The sequence below is a fragment of the Brachyhypopomus gauderio genome, chromosome 1 (genome assembly GCF_052324685.1).
Source record: "Brachyhypopomus gauderio isolate BG-103 chromosome 1, BGAUD_0.2, whole genome shotgun sequence".
NCBI lineage: Eukaryota > Metazoa > Chordata > Actinopteri > Gymnotiformes > Hypopomidae > Brachyhypopomus > Brachyhypopomus gauderio.
This window is the reverse complement of record NC_135211.1, coordinates 4668412-4688402: the sequence shown is the minus strand read 5'-3', so window position 1 is coordinate 4688402 and position 19991 is coordinate 4668412. Positions and strand designations below refer to the sequence as shown.

The window sequence follows — 19991 nt, the reverse complement described above, 5'->3', positions numbered from 1 at the left end:
AGTTGTTAAATATTCCAAGAGACACTATCGGAAGTATCATTCGCAAGTTCAAGTTAAAGGGCACAGTGGAAACGTTACCTGGTCGTGGCAGAAAGAAGATCCTGACCGCGACTGCTGTGCGCTACCTGAAGCGTAATGTGGAGAAAAATCCCCGCGTGACTGCTAAGGAACTGAAAAAAGACCTGTCAGATGTGGGCACTGAAGTTTCAGCTCAGACAATAAGGCGCGCACTGCATAACGAAGACCTCCATGCCAGAACGCCCAGACGCACCCCCTTGCTGACTCCAAAGAACAAGAAAAGTCGACTGCAGTATGCCAAAAGTCATGTGGACAAGCCACAAAGGTTTTGGAACAGTGTACTGTGGTCAGATGAAACTAAATTAGAACTGTTTGGGACAATGGACCAGCGCTATGTTTGGAGGAGGAAGAACCAGGCTTATGAACAAAAGAACACCTTGTCTACTGTGAAGCACGGCAGGGGGTCAATTATGCTTTGGGGCTGTTTTGCTTCTAATGGTACAGGAAAGCTTCAACGTGTGCAGGGTACCATGAATTCCCTTCAGTACCAGGAGATCTTGGAGGAAAATGTGATGGAGTCAGTCACAAACCTGCAGCTTGGGAGACGTTGGACCTTCCAACAGGACAATGATCCGAAGCACACATCCAAGTCCACTAGAGCATGGTTGAACATGAAAGGCTGGAACATTCTAGAGTGGCCATCGCAATTACCAGACTTAAATCCAATTGAGAACCTCTGGTGGGACCTAAAGAAGGCAGTTGCAGTGCGCAAGCCTAAGAATGTGACTGAACTGGAGGCTTTTGCCCATGAAGAATGGGCTAAGATACCCATAGGTCGCTGCAAGACACTTGTGTCAAGCTATGCTTCACGCTTGAAAGCTGTCATAACTGGAAAAGGATGTTGTACTAAGTACTAAAAAATAATGTCACTAGGGGGTTGAATAAAACTGATAATGATGTGAGCACAGTAAAGACATTTGTGGTTATTCCATCATAAATATTATGTTATGTTTGTCTAATTTATAAGTGCCTCTTTGATATAATTGTAAATAAGATGACTGAAATGATCAAAATCAATGTCAAACTGGCCAAAACACTTTATTTCAGTGGGGGTTGAATAAATTTGATCACAACTGTACATACTCATAAAGCCTTATTAAAGGCACCTACAGCAGATAGTGAGTTATTTAAGTGGAGCACCCTTGTAATATAATCCCTTGTTACGTACAAAATCTCTAATATTTTGAACTGTCCGTGTCTCCAGAATTGGGTGTTCTGCCTTTCTGCAAGCATCACATTCTATTAAAGAAGCTAACTTCCCATTCCTGGTGTGCCGCCCAAAATGTGTCATGACGGCTTTGACATCCGTGGTGGTCCAAGGCTTCTTTGTGTAGGCCCTTTTCCTTTTTCTGACGAGCTCTATTATAAATAATTAATACAGTTTAATAGGATTTTTAAACAGTCATTAAGAAATAAACATGCACAAATAAAATAGAGTGAACATCAAAAATCCTACCATTATTGCCAGCAACAGAAGTCTCAGTAGTGTCTGCGCCAACATTTTCACCTAAACAGTACATTTCAGAAATCGTTTTTGCAATAGTTTGATAACGTGCACAATTCTAAACATATGTAGAGCTATAATCCATCCTTGTACTACAGCCCTCAAAACATTAATTCCTTAATACATATGAATACTTGAACATAACAAAAGAACTGACTGTTTTGATGGCACAGCATTACAAGTATAGGACATATTTTATTGTATTATAATTTAGCAATAAACATTGGAAAACTTTAAAGTTTCTTTTAGGAATATTATCTTATGGAGCAGGACTGAAGGGAACGTTGTAGTGTAGCCTGGTGAAGGCCTCTGGCTTTGGGAAGGTTTCTGGCTTGGAGAACCTGACAGATACCTTTAGATTGAGGACCCCAGTGGAGCCCTTTGACTTAAGAATCACAGCAAAGGCCTCACACTGAAAATGGCAGATGAAGCTGGCAGTTTGGGAAGGCAGCTGTGGTATGTTGGAGGTATCTAGCTTGTGTAGCTCAGTAGGGGCCTCTGACTTGAGAAGCTTGCACTGTGACGAACGTGACTTGTATGGCTGGAGGCTTGTGGATCAGTGATGATAAAGACACTACAGCAGAGGTCTCAGACCTAGGGATTGGAAGCCCAATGGAAGATTGGTGAAACTTGGAGGGTCCTGTGGCTTGGGAGTAGTGGTGGAGGCTAGTTGCTTCTGAGCCTGTTTGACATGAGGTGAAGACCCTGGGCAGCGATAGATTAAGAGGTGACTTTTTCAGTCAGGGAGCGCCTGGCTTGAGGAGCCTAGAGGTGTCTTTTAGCTTTTGGTGTATCTGAGGCCTAGAGCTTCGGGAGTCAGGTAGGGGACTCTGGCTTGGGGAACCTAGTGGGGCACCTGGTTTGGGGATACAGTGTTGCTTAAGGAGCCCAACCATGGCCTGACAGTACCTGAAGTCCCAGAACAGCCACAGGCTGATTAATGTTAGAATTAATCAAAGTGGTGATGTCCTCCATTTTGAAGGGAAACAGAAGCAACAACAATGTCAACTGCAGGTAAGGAGACTTCAGGCCTGGTCTTCTGACTAGTAAACCCTTGTTCCAAGCTCTAGGAAGTCCGGTGAAAGCTTGGAAAGTTCAGTGGAGGGCTCTAGTTTCTGGATGCCTCAGTAGAGGCCTGTGACGCAACGTAAAAACAGGGAAACAGGAACACTACATGTTCTCTACTAAATGCAAGACAGAGGCCAGTTCCTCAGCCAGAGGAACATGCACATACTGCTGATGTGATGGACCAGAGATGGGACAAGACAGATTCAGAAACAGGAGGTTGAAGACCCACTGAGCAGGAAGCAGGGAAGCTGGCTGAGTCAAAGATCTGTTGATTAAGTTGCTAGGACTGGAATAAGCCCCAGATCAGCCAGACAAACCACATAGGCATTTAACAGCAGAGCATAGAATGTCATCTCAGAACACACTACAGAACTCTCTGCTGGACTCCAGCAGAACCAGGGTGCAGATGATGTCCAAGAAGAATAAGAGTGTCTTCAGTAGACAAAGAAGCATTGGGACATAACTATTGATCTCTATTATTTAATTTTTGTCTTTTTGTTCTAACAGCCCTTCTGTTTCAGGACTCAAGTATTTAGTGTATTGGTATTTGTTCATGATTCTGTATGTGTACATTTAGTTATGATTTACAGTTTTTGACGACTGCTAACATGCGTTTCCAAATACTTGTGATACATTGTCAAAACTCTAAACACAGCAACACATTGACCTCACACAAATACCCAAATAGTAAATATCGTGTTCAAAAGCACATTTTCTTAACTAAATAACAACTCTGCATTTCACAATGCAAACAACTTTGTTAAAACACCTGAACCTGGTTCAGTATCCAATCATTCTTTCAAACACTAGCACATATTCTCTTTTCGAGATGAACATAGTCAATCACTGCACAACCACTGTAAAAAAACTAACATTTGATGGCAATACAGAAACAGTATTACATGTAATGTTTTACCCTCTCCCAGCAAACAACAGACATTTTACAGTAACTTCTGTTGTTTTCTTAGTCAGTTCATTTTTACTGTAATCCGCTTCATTTGGACTTTTTTTTCAAATGTGTGCATTTTTGGCAACATACTGTCTACACAATGAGTGATATTTACTGTTAGGTACTATATGGAATGTAGATTAGACAAAAAAGGAGTCAGTAACAGTTTTGCAGTAAAGGGTATATTTTACTGTATTAGGGACATTACTGTAAATTGTGGCCTAACCCAAAAAATAATTATCGTAATTGTAAACATAATTAGCCATGGTCCCATATGTGTAAAAATACACATATACAAAAAAAGCCACACAAGGGGGAAAAACAGAATATAAAACTGAACAGTCTTGTTAGGTCTAATCTAAACGGCCTTCAGCAGTTGGCCACATGTTTTCATCCACATCACATCTGATGTTGGCCCTTGCCATGGACCTGGGAAAGAAAAGCTTGGTATGTCTTATTCACCCCTGGCAGTCTTCAGCTGAAATGTCTCTGCAGTCGGGATCTATTGCATCCAGGAGGGACATTTGGTCATGGGGCCGATGATCATACGCCTTCCACCTCCAGACTAAAAAAAGTTCCTTAGTGGGGTTGAGGAAAGGCGAGTAGGGTGAGAGGAAAAGGGACATCACTCTTGGATGGTCTATAAACCAGTTTGTGATGACATGAGAATGCTACATTGTCCCATCACAAATGTCCTGGTGTTTCCTCCCACCTGTTCCATTTCTGCTTCTGGAACCAGTTGTTGGTAGAGTTCATTCAAAAATCAAAGAAGGAGGTCACTGTTATAGGGACCAATCTGGCATTTGTGAAGGACCAAACCAGCACTTGAGATTGCAGGACAAATCGTTATATTTGCTCCTCTCTGACCCGGTACATTACTGTACTTCATTTTATTTCATTGATCTATATGTGCAAAAAATGTGTACAACAGTAATAACTTTTCAGCTGCCTTTGTTTTTGCAGAACTTGGCATTTTATACAATATTTAAGGCTTTGAACCTTAGGTTTTCATTTTTGGCATGCTGTGTACAAGCAATTGTAAATAAGACAAAAACGATCCAGAATTTTGTTATTGGATAACCTTGTGTGTATAGAAAATTTAAGCATTATAAAAACATGTAAAATGACTGCATTTTGTGCCATAACAACATGAATTGAACTAATAGTATAGCCACTGAAAACTGCTGTTGTGTTCACTGTGTTTGGAGTTTTGAAAATGTGACTACAGATTGGACAAACGCAGCTTAGCAGTCGTCAAAAACTGTAAAGGGACATGATTTCTATTTCAGGACTCAAGTATTTTGTGTATTGCTATTTGTTCCTGATTCTCTATAATATGTGTACATTTAGTCATGGTTTAAAGGGACATGATTTCTATATCGGGTCATGTATTTAGTGTCTTGCTGTTTGATTATGTCTGCCATCTTTGTACATTTATGTACACATACAGAATCATGAACAAATACCAATACACTAAATAATTGAGGCCTGAAACAGAAATCATGTCCCTTTAAACCATAACTAAATGTACACATATACACAATTAAGGACAAATACCAAGACAATAAATAGTTGTCACGATATAGCTACTATCATCCCCTGTGAACCATATATAAATTTACAAAGATGTCAGTCATAACCAACAGCAAGACACTAAATACTTGAGTCCTGAAATAGAAATCATGTCCCCATAACTAAATGTACACATACAGAATCATGAACAAATACCAATACACTAAATAATTGAGGCCTGAAACAGAAATCATGTCCTTTTAAACCATAACTAAATACAGAATCATGAACAAATACCAATACATTAAATAATTGAGGCCTGAAACAGAAATCATGTCCCTTTAAACCATAACTAAATGTACACATACAGAATCATGAACAAATACCAATACACTAAATCAGGGGTGGCCAACCCGCGGCTCGCGAGCCGCATGCGGCTCTTTGCCTGGTTTCATGCGGCTCCCCAGCCGGTCCGCGGGCTCACCTGCACAAACGGGGCGACACACTGCTACATTTTCGTGGTGCGCGGTTAGTTTACAAGCCTAGCGATCCGCTAATACTTTTAAAACCGGCGTAGTGGAAAACACGCATTTGACTGTCTTCACAGCTAATAATTTGCACTCGCCACACCCCCCCCCCCCCACCCCCCGCCCGCCCGCCCCGCTCAACAGATTACACTCGCCCATGTACGATGTGGCTCTTTGCTGTAACACAGTAAGAAAAGTGGCTCTTGGTCTATGACGGGTTCGCCACCCCTGCACTAAATAATTGAGGCCTGAAACAGAAATCATGTCCCTTTAAACCATAACTAAATGTACACATATACAGAATTAAGGACAAATACCAAGACACTAAATAGTTGTCACGATATAGCTACTATCATCCCCTGTGAACCATATATAAATGTACAAAGATGTCAGTCATAACCAACAGCAAGACACTAAATACATGACCCGATATAGAAATCATGTCCTTTTAAACCATAACTAAATGTACACATACAGAATTATGAACAAACACCAATACACTAAATAATTGAGGCCTGAAACAGAAATCATGTCCCTTTAAACCATAACTAAATGTACACATACAGAATCATGAACAATTACCAATACACTAAATAATTGAGGCCTGAAACAGAAATCATGTCCCTTTAAACCATAACTAAATGTACACATACAGAATCATGAACAATTACCAATACACTAAATAATTGAGGCCTGAAACAGAAATCATGTCCCTTTAAACCATAAATAAATGTACACATACAGAATCATGAACAAATACTAATACACTAAATAATTGAGGCCTGAAACATAAATCATGTCCCTTTAAACCATGACTAAATGTACACATATTATAGAGAATCAGAAACAAATACCAATACACAAAATACTTGAGTCCTGAAACAGAAATCATGTCCCTTTAAACCATAACTAAATGTACACATATACACAATTAAGGACAAATACCAAGACACTAAATAGTTGTCACGATATAGCTACTATCATCCCCTGTGAACCATATATAAATGCACAATGATGTCAGTCATAACCAACAGCAAGACACTAAATACTTGAGTCCTGAAATAGAAATCATGTCCCTTTAAACCATAACTAAATGTACACATACAGAATCATGAACAAATACCAATACACTAAATAATTGAGGCCTGAAACAGAAATCATGTCCCTTTAAACCATGACTAAATGTACACATATTATAGAGAATCAGAAACAAATACCAATACACAAAATACTTGAGTCCTGAAACAGAAATCATGTCCCTTTAAACCATAACTAAATGTACACATATACACAATTAAGGACAAATACCAAGACACTAAATAGTTGTCACGATATAGCTACTATCATCCCCTGTGAACCATATATAAATGTACAAAGATGTCAGTCATAACCAACAGCAAGACACTAAATACATGACCCAATATAGAAATCATGTCCTTTTAAACCATAACTAAATGTACACATACAGAATTATGAACAAATACCAACACTAAATAATTGAGGCCTGAAACAGAAATCATGTCCCTTTAAACCATAACTAAATGTACACATATACAGAATTAAGGACAAATACCAAGATAGATTTTTTCGGCGTGAGATATCGGAAGTGTGGCGTGAGAGCGTGTGAAAACGGTCAAATGCGTGTGTCTCACGCTCAATGCGTGAGAGTTGGCAACCCTGCGTGATGTTTTAGAAAGCAAATTAGCAACGCGATCATAATGCTAATTTCCGCTAGCGACCCTATGGGATTTCCAATATAACATTAGCATCAAGCTAATTGTGCCATATAATTTCTTAGCTATTCACACCAGCACAGTACAAAACACAATATAGAATGAGTAGCTCTAGCCTGCTGTTTAGATCACAAACATTTATCAGTGCTTTGATGCTTCTACATGAGAAAGTATGCTATACGTGATGTTTTAGAAAGCAAATTAGCAACGTGATTATAATGCTAATTTCCGCTAGCGACCCTATGGGATTTCCAATATAACATTAGCATCAAGCTAATTGTGCCATATAATTTCTTAGCTATTCACACCAGCACAGTACAAAACATAATATAGAATGAGTAGCTCTAGCCTGCTGTTTAGATCACAAACATTTATCAGTGCTTTGATGCTCCTACATGAGAAAGTATGCTGTACGTGATGTTTTAGAAACCAAATTAGCAACGCGATTATAATGCTAATTTCCGCTAGCGACCCTACGGAATTTCCAATATAACATTAGCATGGAGGCGTAGAGGCCCGTTCTCTCCTTTAACGAGTCAGCGACAGACCACACCGCCACACGCACAGCGATGATGACAGCTGCTTATGAGAGTGCGCGTTTATCTGTCACCGTACCTGTTTTTATGATTTTAATTGTTTTGAATGAATGCTTGTTTTGTCATCGTAAACATATATTAAACGTCAGACGTCATGTGGATGGCCCAATATGACAAATATGTGTATTCCCCACATGGCATGAAATATAGGAAATAATACAAACAAATTACTTACTTTTAAATTCTGTGATCCTGCCCCTCCGTGAAGATCCTGCCTCTGTGAAAATCCTCCTCTTTCACGGGAAAAAATGATGCCTTCGTTCCGCGAGGAAATTGGTTACATTGTTTCGCGGGAAATGTTGTAAAAATTCCCGCCAAATTGTGTAATACTTCTATACCATTCATTGGTTTCAGAGGACATCATTGTAACACACATACACATTGTGGTATAAAAGGACATTTTTTGGAAACTCCAAAAATCTCTTGGGGATTCTTAATCCTGTAAAGCGCTTTGTGACAACATGTGTTGTGAAAAGCGCTATACAAATATATTTGATTTGATTTGATTTGATTTATTTAAGTCAGAAAACAACATTCATGCTCTCGGAATTACAAGGACACTTGGGATGTCCTTGTATACCTGGGTGTCCTTGTAAGGCTGGTCAGTAACCTTGTTTTTAGTCTTTGTAAACCATATAGACACACACACACACACACACACACACACACACACCACACACACACACACACACACACACACCACACACACACACACACACATCACACATATCACACACCACACACACACACACACACACACACACACACACACACACACCACACACACACACGTGCTCCCAATCACCTAATAATTAAACACACCTGTGGCTTATTAACCTCCTTTGTTGCGTTTGCACGCTCCTCCAGCGGTGCGCATGCCTCACCTGTACAGCTCCAGAGAGCACGCGCTGTGTGCCGCGTGCAGCAGCTCGTGAGCACTGCTACTAGCATGTTTCTCTGGCTAGCTCGCCGCTGTGCTCGTTTGTTAGTGTCTAGTAATATTCTTCTACGGAGAATAAAAGACTTTCGTACTCGTGTTTCGCTCCCTCCCTGCGACCTTCACTGCAGCGAACATCTACCAGAAGTTGAAAATGTTGCATTGTGCAGAAAGAGCAAAGTCCAATAGAGAGCAATAAATATACAAAATGATATAAATTTCAGAATATAGTATATTTATAGTTAAGAGTCTAAACGTGTAGTGTTTAGACTATGCAGTATGCTACTACGTAAGTTAAGATAATCAAATGAACAAAATTGTGAGATTATGTGCTTTAATGCACATAATGTTATTCATAATAGACTATTTCTCTCTTGTTGTTCGCTAATGCCATGAACAGTGGTACGAAATCATATCGTTAATCTCATGTTCTTTACACAAATCACTCATCTGACAAATAAAAAAACACTAAAAAGTTCGTAAGGAAACAACTATATTTAGACACTATGTTTTGGGGAAAAGATATAGAAATATCTGATCAAGTAAACTGTATTTCATGCCTAATGCCTAACTGCTCCTGAAGACGTTATGAATGCCTAAGCACAGGTTGGGAGAAATGTTCGATATTATTAAACCGCTAGATTGCTTATTTAGCGACGTAATTCAGCAACGTGAAATACTTTCAAAGTTAAAATCAAGAGTGCTCGCAATTACCCTTAGACAGATTAATGTTCGTTTTCAACTAATGCCGAACTTTTCCTGCTTTGCGTTTAAGAATGTACTCCGGTCTCTAAGCTTAAACATATTTCCTCCTTTTGTACTATTGTTTTGATCACAAGCATTAATTAATTAACAGGCACAGCGTGCAGAACCCTATAAAGCTTGCGCAGTGAAATATCGAATATATATTTTTATATAGCCTATATTATATATTTATTATATATATTTTAGTACAGAAAATGCTGAAATACCTTTCCGATCTAGAGAGATGCTTCTATAGATCTGGGGGGAAGAACCCTTGCAGCTGGGTCGACGCTTCCGATCAAAATAAAATCAGGTCAAACATTCAGGATGAGTCAAACAGCCGATGGTGATTTGATATTGACTAATAGTCACTGGTAGACACCTTTCCTTCATCATCTGCATTCCGTGGCCAGAGATGTATCTGATTCAGGCACCACAGAGCGATCAGGAGCAGGACAAGACCGTCCTTTTCCCAAGAGACACTCTCCTACGAGCTCGAGGTGGAGAGGTGCAGTGGAGAAGTGGAGTGAGAGGGTGAGTGGAGAGGTGGAGTGAGAGGGTGAGTGGAGAGGTGGAGTGAGAAAGGGGCTTTTGGCGCTGAGCTCGGACGCGCATAACTCGCCAACACAATTGAAACACCATTGAAACATCATTTGATATTCTGTAGGTCGTATTGCACTCGGAACTTGGCCAGGATTAAATAGTCCTATGTTAATCGTGGCGAGAAAGTAATTACTATAGATTGAATTCGCCATGCGTTTTCATAAGTTCATAATAACAAAGGAATCAAGGCAGAATAATTCATATGAATTAATATTGATATTAATATTAATAACTGATAACCATACTGGGGCGGATCATTCCTCAGATATGCCTGGGCTGTACTGGTCAAAGCGACGGTCCTTCCTCAGCACTGAAAGACGCTTTTAAAGTTTCTTTTTAACTGCGCTGCAGAAAGACGAAGAAGCCGGTCGTCTGACATGAGGACACTTTAGTCCGACTATTAAACCCCAGCGCGCAGACATAAGGAAACGGAGAATGAGCAACAAAACATTCTAGCTGTCTAAACACAGGTGTCTGACGTACGCCAGACCAATGCCGTGCATTCCTAATCCCCTCTGTAATCTCATGCTGGAAGATGGAGAATAACTGATATAGAGTGAAAATAGAGAATAGTGAAATAGAGTGAGAAACAAATAGTGGCGATAAGACAAAGAATACACTCTAGAATCAATGTAGTGGTGAAAGGAAAGGTAGAGGTACTGGTGGGACTGTGGTGTGTAATAACCGAGGAGATGTTTGTGAAGTGCTCTTCACAGATATTCCTTCATGGCTGGTAACTCGGCTAGAAGCAGCACTGCCCAGGGCAGCAAAGCAGCGATATAGGAGAACCCAGCTTGGACTGGTTTAGGAGTGAGTGTTTAATACTGCAGGTAGGCTTCACCTTGCGTAACTTAACAGTGGGCGCACTGGAATGGAAGAAGGCCTTGAAATATGGTGGGCTTAGGAACAGGGCTCCCCCAGCTGAATCTCCAAGTGCACCCCAAACTGCTCTACAGGATTTGGGGGTATCCCCTCACCCGGCTCCAGACCCAGGGACCAGCTACATCCAACATGTTCAGAGCACCAGACCCCCAGCCTGGCCCCAGACCCCCAGTCTCGCCCCAGACCACCAGCCTGGCCCCAGTCCCTCGACATCTGTGAGCTTGGTTGACTCGGCCAACAAAATGCCCCTCAGGAGCAACCATGTGTCACTGGCTGCTGGGCAGTTTGTCACGAGTCATGTCATGAGAAAAAACTAGGCATGATAACCACATACACACACACACACACACACACACACACACACACACACACACACACACACACACACACCAGATTACTAAATGTACATTGCCATATATAGTAGGTTGTCAGAGCTCTAGATTTTATCAGTAGACGTTTATTTGCACGACTGCTCACCATGTTTTGATTAAGCTTGCATAATAAATGTATTATAATTTACAAGTGTCTCATAAAGTTCAAGCACCATCTTCAGAGCTCTTTCAACAGCAAACGTATCACATCCCAAATCTGCTCCACAGCTCACGTCATCTTCACCAATTCTCTTTGTAAATCTCAAGTACATTTCATTTAGTGTCAAATTGGACAAATTTTGACATTTTACATAAGAACTCAAAGTGAGGAGCCAAAGTTGGAAATGGATTAACAAGAACAAACGCCTTGCACCAGATGATCACTTTTTGCAACCAAGTTCTGTTTGAAGGTTCACCCAACATACAACATTCTATACAGTGGGCCATCTGCACTTCTATGAAATCTAGAGTGATAGTAGATTTCACTCAAGTGTGATTTCATAACCATAAATGCACCCAGGGTTCTGTACTCTGTGCAACTGACCAGATCACCTTTTCTCTCTCTCACTCATCTTATAAAGAGCACTGATCTTTTAGTTGCGTCATAACTGGTATCAATAATATTTTGTTTGTGTTTCAGATGACTGTATGTAGTTTGGCTCTCACAATTATAGTTTTAAACTTGTAACTGAGAAAATATTCAAAGTTCAACAATCTTCACTATGTGTTCAGCTTGGCCATGTAGTACAAATCTGCTTTTTGACATAATCACAACACACCTTTTACAAAAGCAAACCCCCCAAAGCATACATCAAATCCTTCAAAGGACATGAGTTACAGAACTGATCTGACGTATATAGAACAACCTCTAGTCAGGTCCGCAAAGTTCATCAGACAAGCTTACATCAGGAACATCTCTCTCAGCATCCCAAACACCCGGTAAACACAGCCGACCGATACACCACATCTCAACCTCATAGACATCACTTAATAAATGCTAATATAACAAAAACAGAGTGCTCATAAACCCAAACTCACCTGTGTGGATCCAGAGACGTAGTGAGACAGAACTGAGAGAGAGCTATCCGATAAGTGGTCTAAATTTAACAGAAGCAGGCATTGTTCGCGGCAGGCCGAGCTGTCCGGGAGGCTCTAAACATGGGCAGCCTCGCTTATCCTCCTCCTCCCTCCCTCCACTTCCTTACAAGGCTGTGCTCCCAGCGCTTCGTCTCCCCCCACACTCAACACCTGCCTGCCTGGTCTGCGGCTCCTCAGCCACACGCAGATAAGCCCGGCGTCCGCTGGGTCCTCGCCACCGCTCAGGCAGGTGTATGCGGGTGTGAGAGAGAGTGAGTGTGTGTGTGTGTGTGTGTGTGTGTGTGTGTGTGTGTGTGTGTGTGTGTGTGTGTGAACGGCGTGGAGTCAGCACATCTGATGGCTCTGTCTTTCCCAGAATCCCGCATGTCCAGTCGTACAGGGGTGTTCCGGGACACGTCGGAGCTGCGATCTACAGGCCGCCTGAGAGTCCTACCAGATGTTCCTGAGAGAGAGGTGTGCAGCGTACGGATGAGTAGGTGATGTACAAACACCATGGCTGCACACCTGGCCTAGTTGCATTTCAGGTGTTTGATTCTGATCAGTAATTGGCTGGTTTCTAATGCCAGCGTTCTGAGTTCTACTTCTACTACTACTTTATGAAGACGTGTCATGAAAAGCATTACACACATGAAACTGAACTTGCCTTTTAATGTATATGGTTGGGGTCTTGTTACAGGGACGTGACTGTGCCTGTCTGCTTATCCTAGATCAGTTGTGTTGAAGTCCAGCTGGGTTCCATCCTATGCCAAGACAGAAGAGATGATATTGTCTACCAGAACCATGATTCCTCTTCTTTGTGGACTGGGATGTCAGAGAGTAGTCTCCACATCTGCTCTCTCAAAGCTGCCTTACGTAAAGCTTTGCTCTGATCAAACAGACATGAAGCCATGAAAGAGGAACACACACACACACACACACACACACACATATATATATATATATATATACATGTAGCAGCAAGGTAAAACGGCGTATAATGTGACTGGGTTGACGCTGTCCTCCTCGGTCCCGAGCCGCATAACAGTGTATTCTTCCGCCGAGCATACCAAACATGAAGTTCGCGTTACGACGTTTACGACGCAGTGTGTCCACTGGCATAGCAGAATATACAGTATACTTTTTTACAGTTTATCCCTGTAAGAGTAGAGAGCAAAAGGATAAGAGAAGTGGTGGTGGTTCCCACCACTGTCTGCTCGCATTATTCAGAGTCTCCGTTTACAATGTTATAATTCTGCGTTCATGATCTTCTATTTTGCACAGTACACACACTAAGTGCAGTATTTTACAACTTTGCTGGAGAATGTTTACGTTCTTAAAAAAATATTTTTTTAAAAGGTCTTCCTGGATTTGCTGGAGAACCTTTTCAACCTTAGGTGTAAAGAGTCCATGCGTGTCTGAAAGCTCTCACAAACACATCTTGAATCTTATCCTTTAAATTCCACTAGATTGTCTATTTTTAAACACAGGTCCTAAATGTCAAACAGGAGATGAAGCCCCTGGGGTATTGGTGGGATCACTCTAAAACTCTCCAAAGTGTGTACACGCTCACATACCCAAATATACATGGATACACACACACACACACACACACACACACACACACACACACACACACACACACACACACACACACACACACACATGTGCACACAAACACCCACATACACACGCACACACACATGCACACACACACACACATGCACACAAGCACACACACACACACATGTGCACACATACACGCGCACACACACGCACACACACACATGCACACGCTCTCAAACATACACACACAAGCACACACACTCACATACACACACATCCATTCATGTGCACACACACACTCATAAACTACATCTACTTTCCTGCAGATACATTAGTAAACTGACAATGTGAGAATGTGACAGAGTGGAGAGAGGTGCAGAAACTGATTTAATGTACAGCGCCCCCACCTGGTCAGGGCGTAGCAACCTGAATGTGGGGGCAACACTGTGTAATGTCTGTGGGTGCTGTCTAAGATGACGGGGAATTATTTATTAGCTGTTATTAAAAACAAAAGGAACAAAAATGTCATGATTAAAGTGTATAACATTGCATTTATATTTGTGGCAAATCAAAGAAAGCCATATTTAGGAATCAACAACTATGCAATTTAATAAAGTACAGTAGAATGATTTGGTCTTCCCTGTGAAGAGGAACAATAGCCTCTCACTGGTGTTTCTCACTGGTGTTTCTCACTGGTGTCTCTCACTGGAGCCTCTCACTGGTGTCTCTCACTGGAGCCTCTCACTGGTGTTTCTCACTGGAGCCTCTCACTAGTGTCTCTCACTGGTGCCTCTCACTGGTGCCTCTCACTGGTGCCTCTCACTGGTGCTTCTCACTGGTGCCTCTCACTGGTGTTTCTCATTGGTGTCTCTTACTGGTGCCTCTCACTGGTGCTTCTCACTGGTGTTTCTCACTGGTGTTTCTCACTGGTGTTTCTCACTGGTGCCTCTTACTGGTTTCTATCACTGGTGCCTCTTACTGGTGCCGCTTATTGGTTCCTATCACTGGTGCCTCTCACTGGTGTCTTTCACTGGTGCCTCTCACTGGTGTCTTTCATTGGTGCCTCTTACTGGTTTCTTTCACTGGTGCCTCTCACTGGTGTCTTTCACTGGTGCCTCTCACTGGTGTTTCTCACTGGTGCCTCCAAACTGGAAATTTAGAAAGTGGCAGTTGATGACAATATACGGTGTGATTCTTGAATACTTTCTTAAGAGAAGGTGGAGTTGTAGAAAAGGTTAATGACAATGGAATTCCACACACTGAATAAATAACACCAAAGAGGTTACACCTGTGCCTTGCATGTAACACACACACGCACACGCACACGCACACGCACACACACACACACACACACACACACAAGAACACAGTGAGCTTCAAGAACCACACCTGTGGCAGAGTGCTGAACCTCAAGCTTTTAAGATTCAAAAATTTAAAAATACATAAATACATATCCAAACATACATAAAACAGCTATTCACATTACTAACAGGGATTATGTAATTCTGCATTATATGAATCCATCAGAAGGTAACTACAGATCTGTCTTGTCACTTGTAATTGTCACGGTGAGGGGGCCGGGTCGCCACCAGAGGGCGCGCATCCCGGCCAGCAGCCGATCCCAGCACACACCCCTGCACACGCAACCACTCCCACAGTCGCAATCACCATCATACTGAGCACCTGTTTCTTGTTTACTTTGCTCTTCTTAAGCCCGCAGGTCGTCTGGTCCAGTGCTGCACATTGCCGCTACATGAGTGTCTCTGCGTGTCTGTCACTGCGTTCCCTACCTGCGTGCGCGCTACGAGCTTTACTTTGCAACACTTGCAGTGTATGCGTTACGAGCCTTACTAGTGTGCGCTACGAGCTTTACCTTGCATCACTTATAGTGTGTGCGCTAAGAGCTTTACCTTGCATCACCTGCAGTGTGCGCACTAAGAGCTTTACTGGTTTGGTTGCCATGGACAATAAACATCCGTCTGTTCAACCTCCGTCTCCGGCCGCCTCTGTCCCGACACCTCCGGCGTCACAGTAATTAGTGCAATTAGTGTTGAATTCACTTGTAATTTTTGCTTCCTTCGAATAATTATCTTGCTTTTTGTTTTTGTATTTTTGCATAATAAATCCAAATATATTTTCAGAATTCTTCTGTCACCCATGTATTGTCATTATGAATGTTATTATGAATATTATGAAAAAGTGATACTAAGGAAAGTGGATCTCAGCTGTGTTGGCAGACAACTGCTAGACATTGAAGAGACCAAGTATGGGCAAAAACCAGACACTGTACATGTTCACACTCTCTTAAAATATATTAAGTGCATCAAAGGCTTTATTTATGTATAAGTAATATATAATTAAAAATTAACTAAAAACTAAAACTATACATGAAGTCTAATCAACTCCAGCATAAAAGGTACTATGATATTTATCTATTTGTATTTGTTGCCCTGTAGAATTTGCATTGGTTCTTTTATACCTACTGTAACACTCATAACTGGTTTAACTGGTTAAATGATAAACAGTGACTCATTCGTTTTCATTTCATTTTTAGCAATTTCTGTTCATTTTTATTCAATGCACAGCTGTTAATCAGGGTGCAGGAGGAAGAGGAGGAGGAAGGCTGGCATTCTGATTTAAAAAGATTTCCACCGGATGGCGGAGAAAACTGTGTGTATGACATACAGCAGTGTGGCCAGGTATGAAAACACCTGAAACAGAGAGAGCATCGTGTCACCTCAAAGGAAACTGGGTGGAAATTGATGTGATTTAATGCAATTCTTCTTAGTTGATTTGCAATTTACCACTGAAGAGATGTTGAACCGGTAAGTCTTAAATTCGGTTGAATTGGTGAAATAACTATTGTCCAAGGTGACCATGGCTAGTGGTACAGAAGCACTCAGGTAAAGCACAGAGGCCAGGAAATGATACAGCACGTCCTGCACACAGAGAGAAACACATAAACACATATAAACACACATCATTAACACATCACACTAGGACTGTGTGATGGCAAAGACTTGCAGTGTGAGGTGTGTGTGTGTGTGTGTGTGTGTGTGTGTGTGTGTGTGTGTGTGTGTGTGTGTGTGTGTGTGTGTGTGTGTGTGTGTGTGTGTGTGTGTGTGTGTGTGTGTGTGAATACTTGTAGTGAGGACCCACCACAGTTGCCCAGGAGTTCCGGTTGTTATGACAGCCACAGGTGAATATAATCATCCACAGGAAGGTGCAAATGAAACAGAGGAGAGAGACGGCCATGACGTAGGCCTGGGGGTTAGCCGGGTCGATATAGGTACATGCTATCAGGATCCACACCAGCCCCCCAAACACCTGTAAGACAAGAAAAATGATTTATAAACACCTACATATCCAACACCTCCTTCCATCCTGAACATAACTAAACAGATACTAACAATACAATGAAACAATACAAAGCACAATTTCTGGGCACCACATCTGTTTGCTGAAGGAGGCATCGGTCAGACCTTCATAGTTTTCTTAATTTCATTAAGAAAATGCAGAAAAATTAACCACATTAATTAAAAATGATTAAAAGTTCTCCTCTTAAATTAGCTTGTGTTTGCTCAAGGTGTCACGCTCACTTGAAAATATGCGGATGCTGGCCACGTTTGCCTCTGGGCTTGGAGGTGTTGTGAAATGGGGGTGATATAATTAGCTAGTGACTGGAATTGGGTGGCACTAACACTAGGAAAAATGCTGTGAGTTACAGATGAGTCAAGCATAGTAACTACACTTAATGTATTACATTAATTTCAAACATTAATCACATTAGCTTAGCTGTTATGTAGTTCACGCACATAGGTGTGAGCAGCCATTGCAGAAAAAATATGGCAGCACTTATATGTAAACCATATAAATATGGCATTCTTATATATAGGCCATATAAATATGCCATTCTTATATGTAATCCATATAAATATGCCATTCTTATATGTAGTCCATATAAATATGGCATTCTTATATATAGGCCATATAAATATGCCATTCTTATATGTAGTCCATATAAATATGCCATTGTTATATGTAGTCCATATAAATATGATGTTATATGTGTGACGGGCAGGGTGAGCGAAAATAAATGGAAGCGATCACGCCAAGTCTCAGGGAAAAAGGATGGTTTAATATGTAAAGTGCGCAAACCAAAACCCGTGAACTGATCCGAATTAAGGATATAATAACCAGCAGTCAACTGGTACAAAGACAAGACATATATAGACGAACAAACGACCCTCAGGTGAGACGGATCGCGAGCTCCGCCCACCTGAGGGACGAACACAACGCCACACCCACAGGACAAGCTGCTGCTGTAGACGGGGGCGACCAGTAGGGGGCCGCCGTACCGTGACAATATGTCATCCATACAAAGGTAAAAACAATACTGAAAATGAATCTGTGCTCAGGTCTGAAACAGCTTTTGAAAAAATATATTTAAAATAAATAAATAAATAAAAACTTTTCTCTAAATATAAATCCAATAGCGATACATTTGAATTTAAATTCTTATAATTTCATTGCCGTGATTGATTTAATTAGATTTAGAATTTGCTGTGTTACTCACTGATTTCTACGTAATTCCCATTGCAAATTATTAGCTAATTATTAATCAATGTATTTAAAACATAAATCATGTCACATGCTCCATCTGTACTATCAGTACTATCTGGCTGTAACCAGCGGAGAGTCATATGAAAATAAAAACATTACTGGAAGAGAATCAGTGATCAGAACTGAAACTCACCACAGTGAACTCTAACAGTCTGTCAAAGAGTCTAATCACAATGCTATACATTTTATGGGATTACATTTACTGTAATTTAAAGAGCTATAAGTTGTTACATTCTTTGTTTTCATGAGTAAGTAAAGATTATTAGTCATTAGTAATAATTAGGTAATACTATCACAGTTTGAGAGAAGTAATAACAGTGGATTATTTCCTTTGAATGACTACAACAATAAGGTACATGTAATCATTGTCACTTGTATAACCTATTAATCCACCTTAGTTCAGTACACCCTCTTAGAGTTTATAATGTGTGACTTTTGTTTTGAAAATGTAATTGAAGTTAAACATTCCATAAAACTAATGAATAAATAGGAGTCTTAATATAGAGTAATCTGTCAGGTGTTATGAGTTCTGAAAGGGTTTGTGTGTCAGCATAGAAGAGAACAAGTCCCTGGACATTACAGATAAAGTTAAAGAAGAAGATGAGTCTCACGAGCTCAGGGAGGAAGAGCAGGTCAGGGATGGAGCAGCAGATGCCCATACCACTGGGCAGACGGCCCAGGTGTCTCCCGTCGGACGCCATGTGTGCACAAGCTCTCTAACTCCTCCAGCAGATGTGATGAGAGAGGGGTGAGGGTGTGTATTTGAGTCTGCCTGACTGAGAGGCAGCAGAACCAGCTTCCCCAAAACACACCCTGCAGGAGAATGACTGAAGGTCTTCAGTAACACCTCTGTGGGAATGTGTGTGCTGGAACCATGACAGCTTTGTTCTCTCTCCTGCTGCATGTGTCAAAGCTGAACGCTGAGTTTGGGAGAATTGAGGTTTCCATGTAAAGTCAGAATAATTATTCATGTAGCTGCTAAAATGTTCCACATAAAGCTCATTCTGCATCACCACTTAACATTTCCAGTGATGTTAAAAGGACAAAATTCTTAGATTTATGATGATTTTTGTATAGTAGCCAGAAGTTGGGATCTGATTGGTAACATTAAGATTCTCTCAATTCTGACTTATACCATCTGCTTCAACAGTAGCTAGTGCACAACAAGCAAAACATACCCTATTTAAATGTGTTTCTTTCTTTATAGGGTATGTCATACACTGT

At 41.1% G+C, this 19991-nt stretch overlaps 2 protein-coding genes across 10 annotated transcripts in view; both read right to left on the bottom strand.

The window, feature by feature from the left end:
* The window catches only part of slc8a1a (solute carrier family 8 member 1a), a 44805-nt gene extending 32156 nt beyond the window's left edge, over positions 1-12649 (bottom strand). For 7 of the 9 annotated variants that reach the window (XM_077014300.1, XM_077014453.1, XM_077014725.1 and 4 more), the window contains exon 1: positions 12543-12649. The gene's annotated coding sequence lies outside the window, so the exon portion shown is untranslated. Of the gene's footprint in view, positions 1-9875; positions 10162-12542 lie in introns of those variants that run through there. The other 2 variants (XM_077015075.1, XM_077014385.1) reach the window with 2 other exon arrangements.
* Positions 12650-16441: 3792 nt separating this feature from the next.
* On the bottom strand, positions 16442-19533 carry LOC143526449 (myelin and lymphocyte protein-like). The gene is made up of 4 exons (XM_077020922.1): positions 19379-19533; positions 17304-17471; positions 16949-17083; positions 16442-16855 (listed from the first exon to the last, which is right to left on the bottom strand). The coding sequence occupies exons 1-4, from the start codon at positions 19466-19468 to the stop codon at positions 16781-16783; spliced, it is 468 nt and encodes a 155-aa protein (XP_076877037.1). The 5' UTR covers positions 19469-19533; the 3' UTR covers positions 16442-16780.
* Between the last annotated feature and the right edge of the window lie 458 nt (positions 19534-19991).

Excerpts from the sequence above, each read along its gene's own strand:
- LOC143526449 (XM_077020922.1), bottom strand. The coding sequence starts at position 19,468 with ATGGCGTCCGACGGGAGACACCTGGGCCGTCTGCCCAGTGGTATGGGC. Across the intron at positions 17,084-17,303 it reads GGAACTCCTGGGCAACTGTG|GACGTGCTGTATCATTTCCT; the intron begins GTGGGTCCTCAC and ends CTCTGTGTGCAG. Across the intron at positions 16,856-16,948 it reads GGTTCAACATCTCTTCAGTG|GTGTTTTCATACCTGGCCAC; the intron begins GTAAATTGCAAA and ends TCTCTGTTTCAG.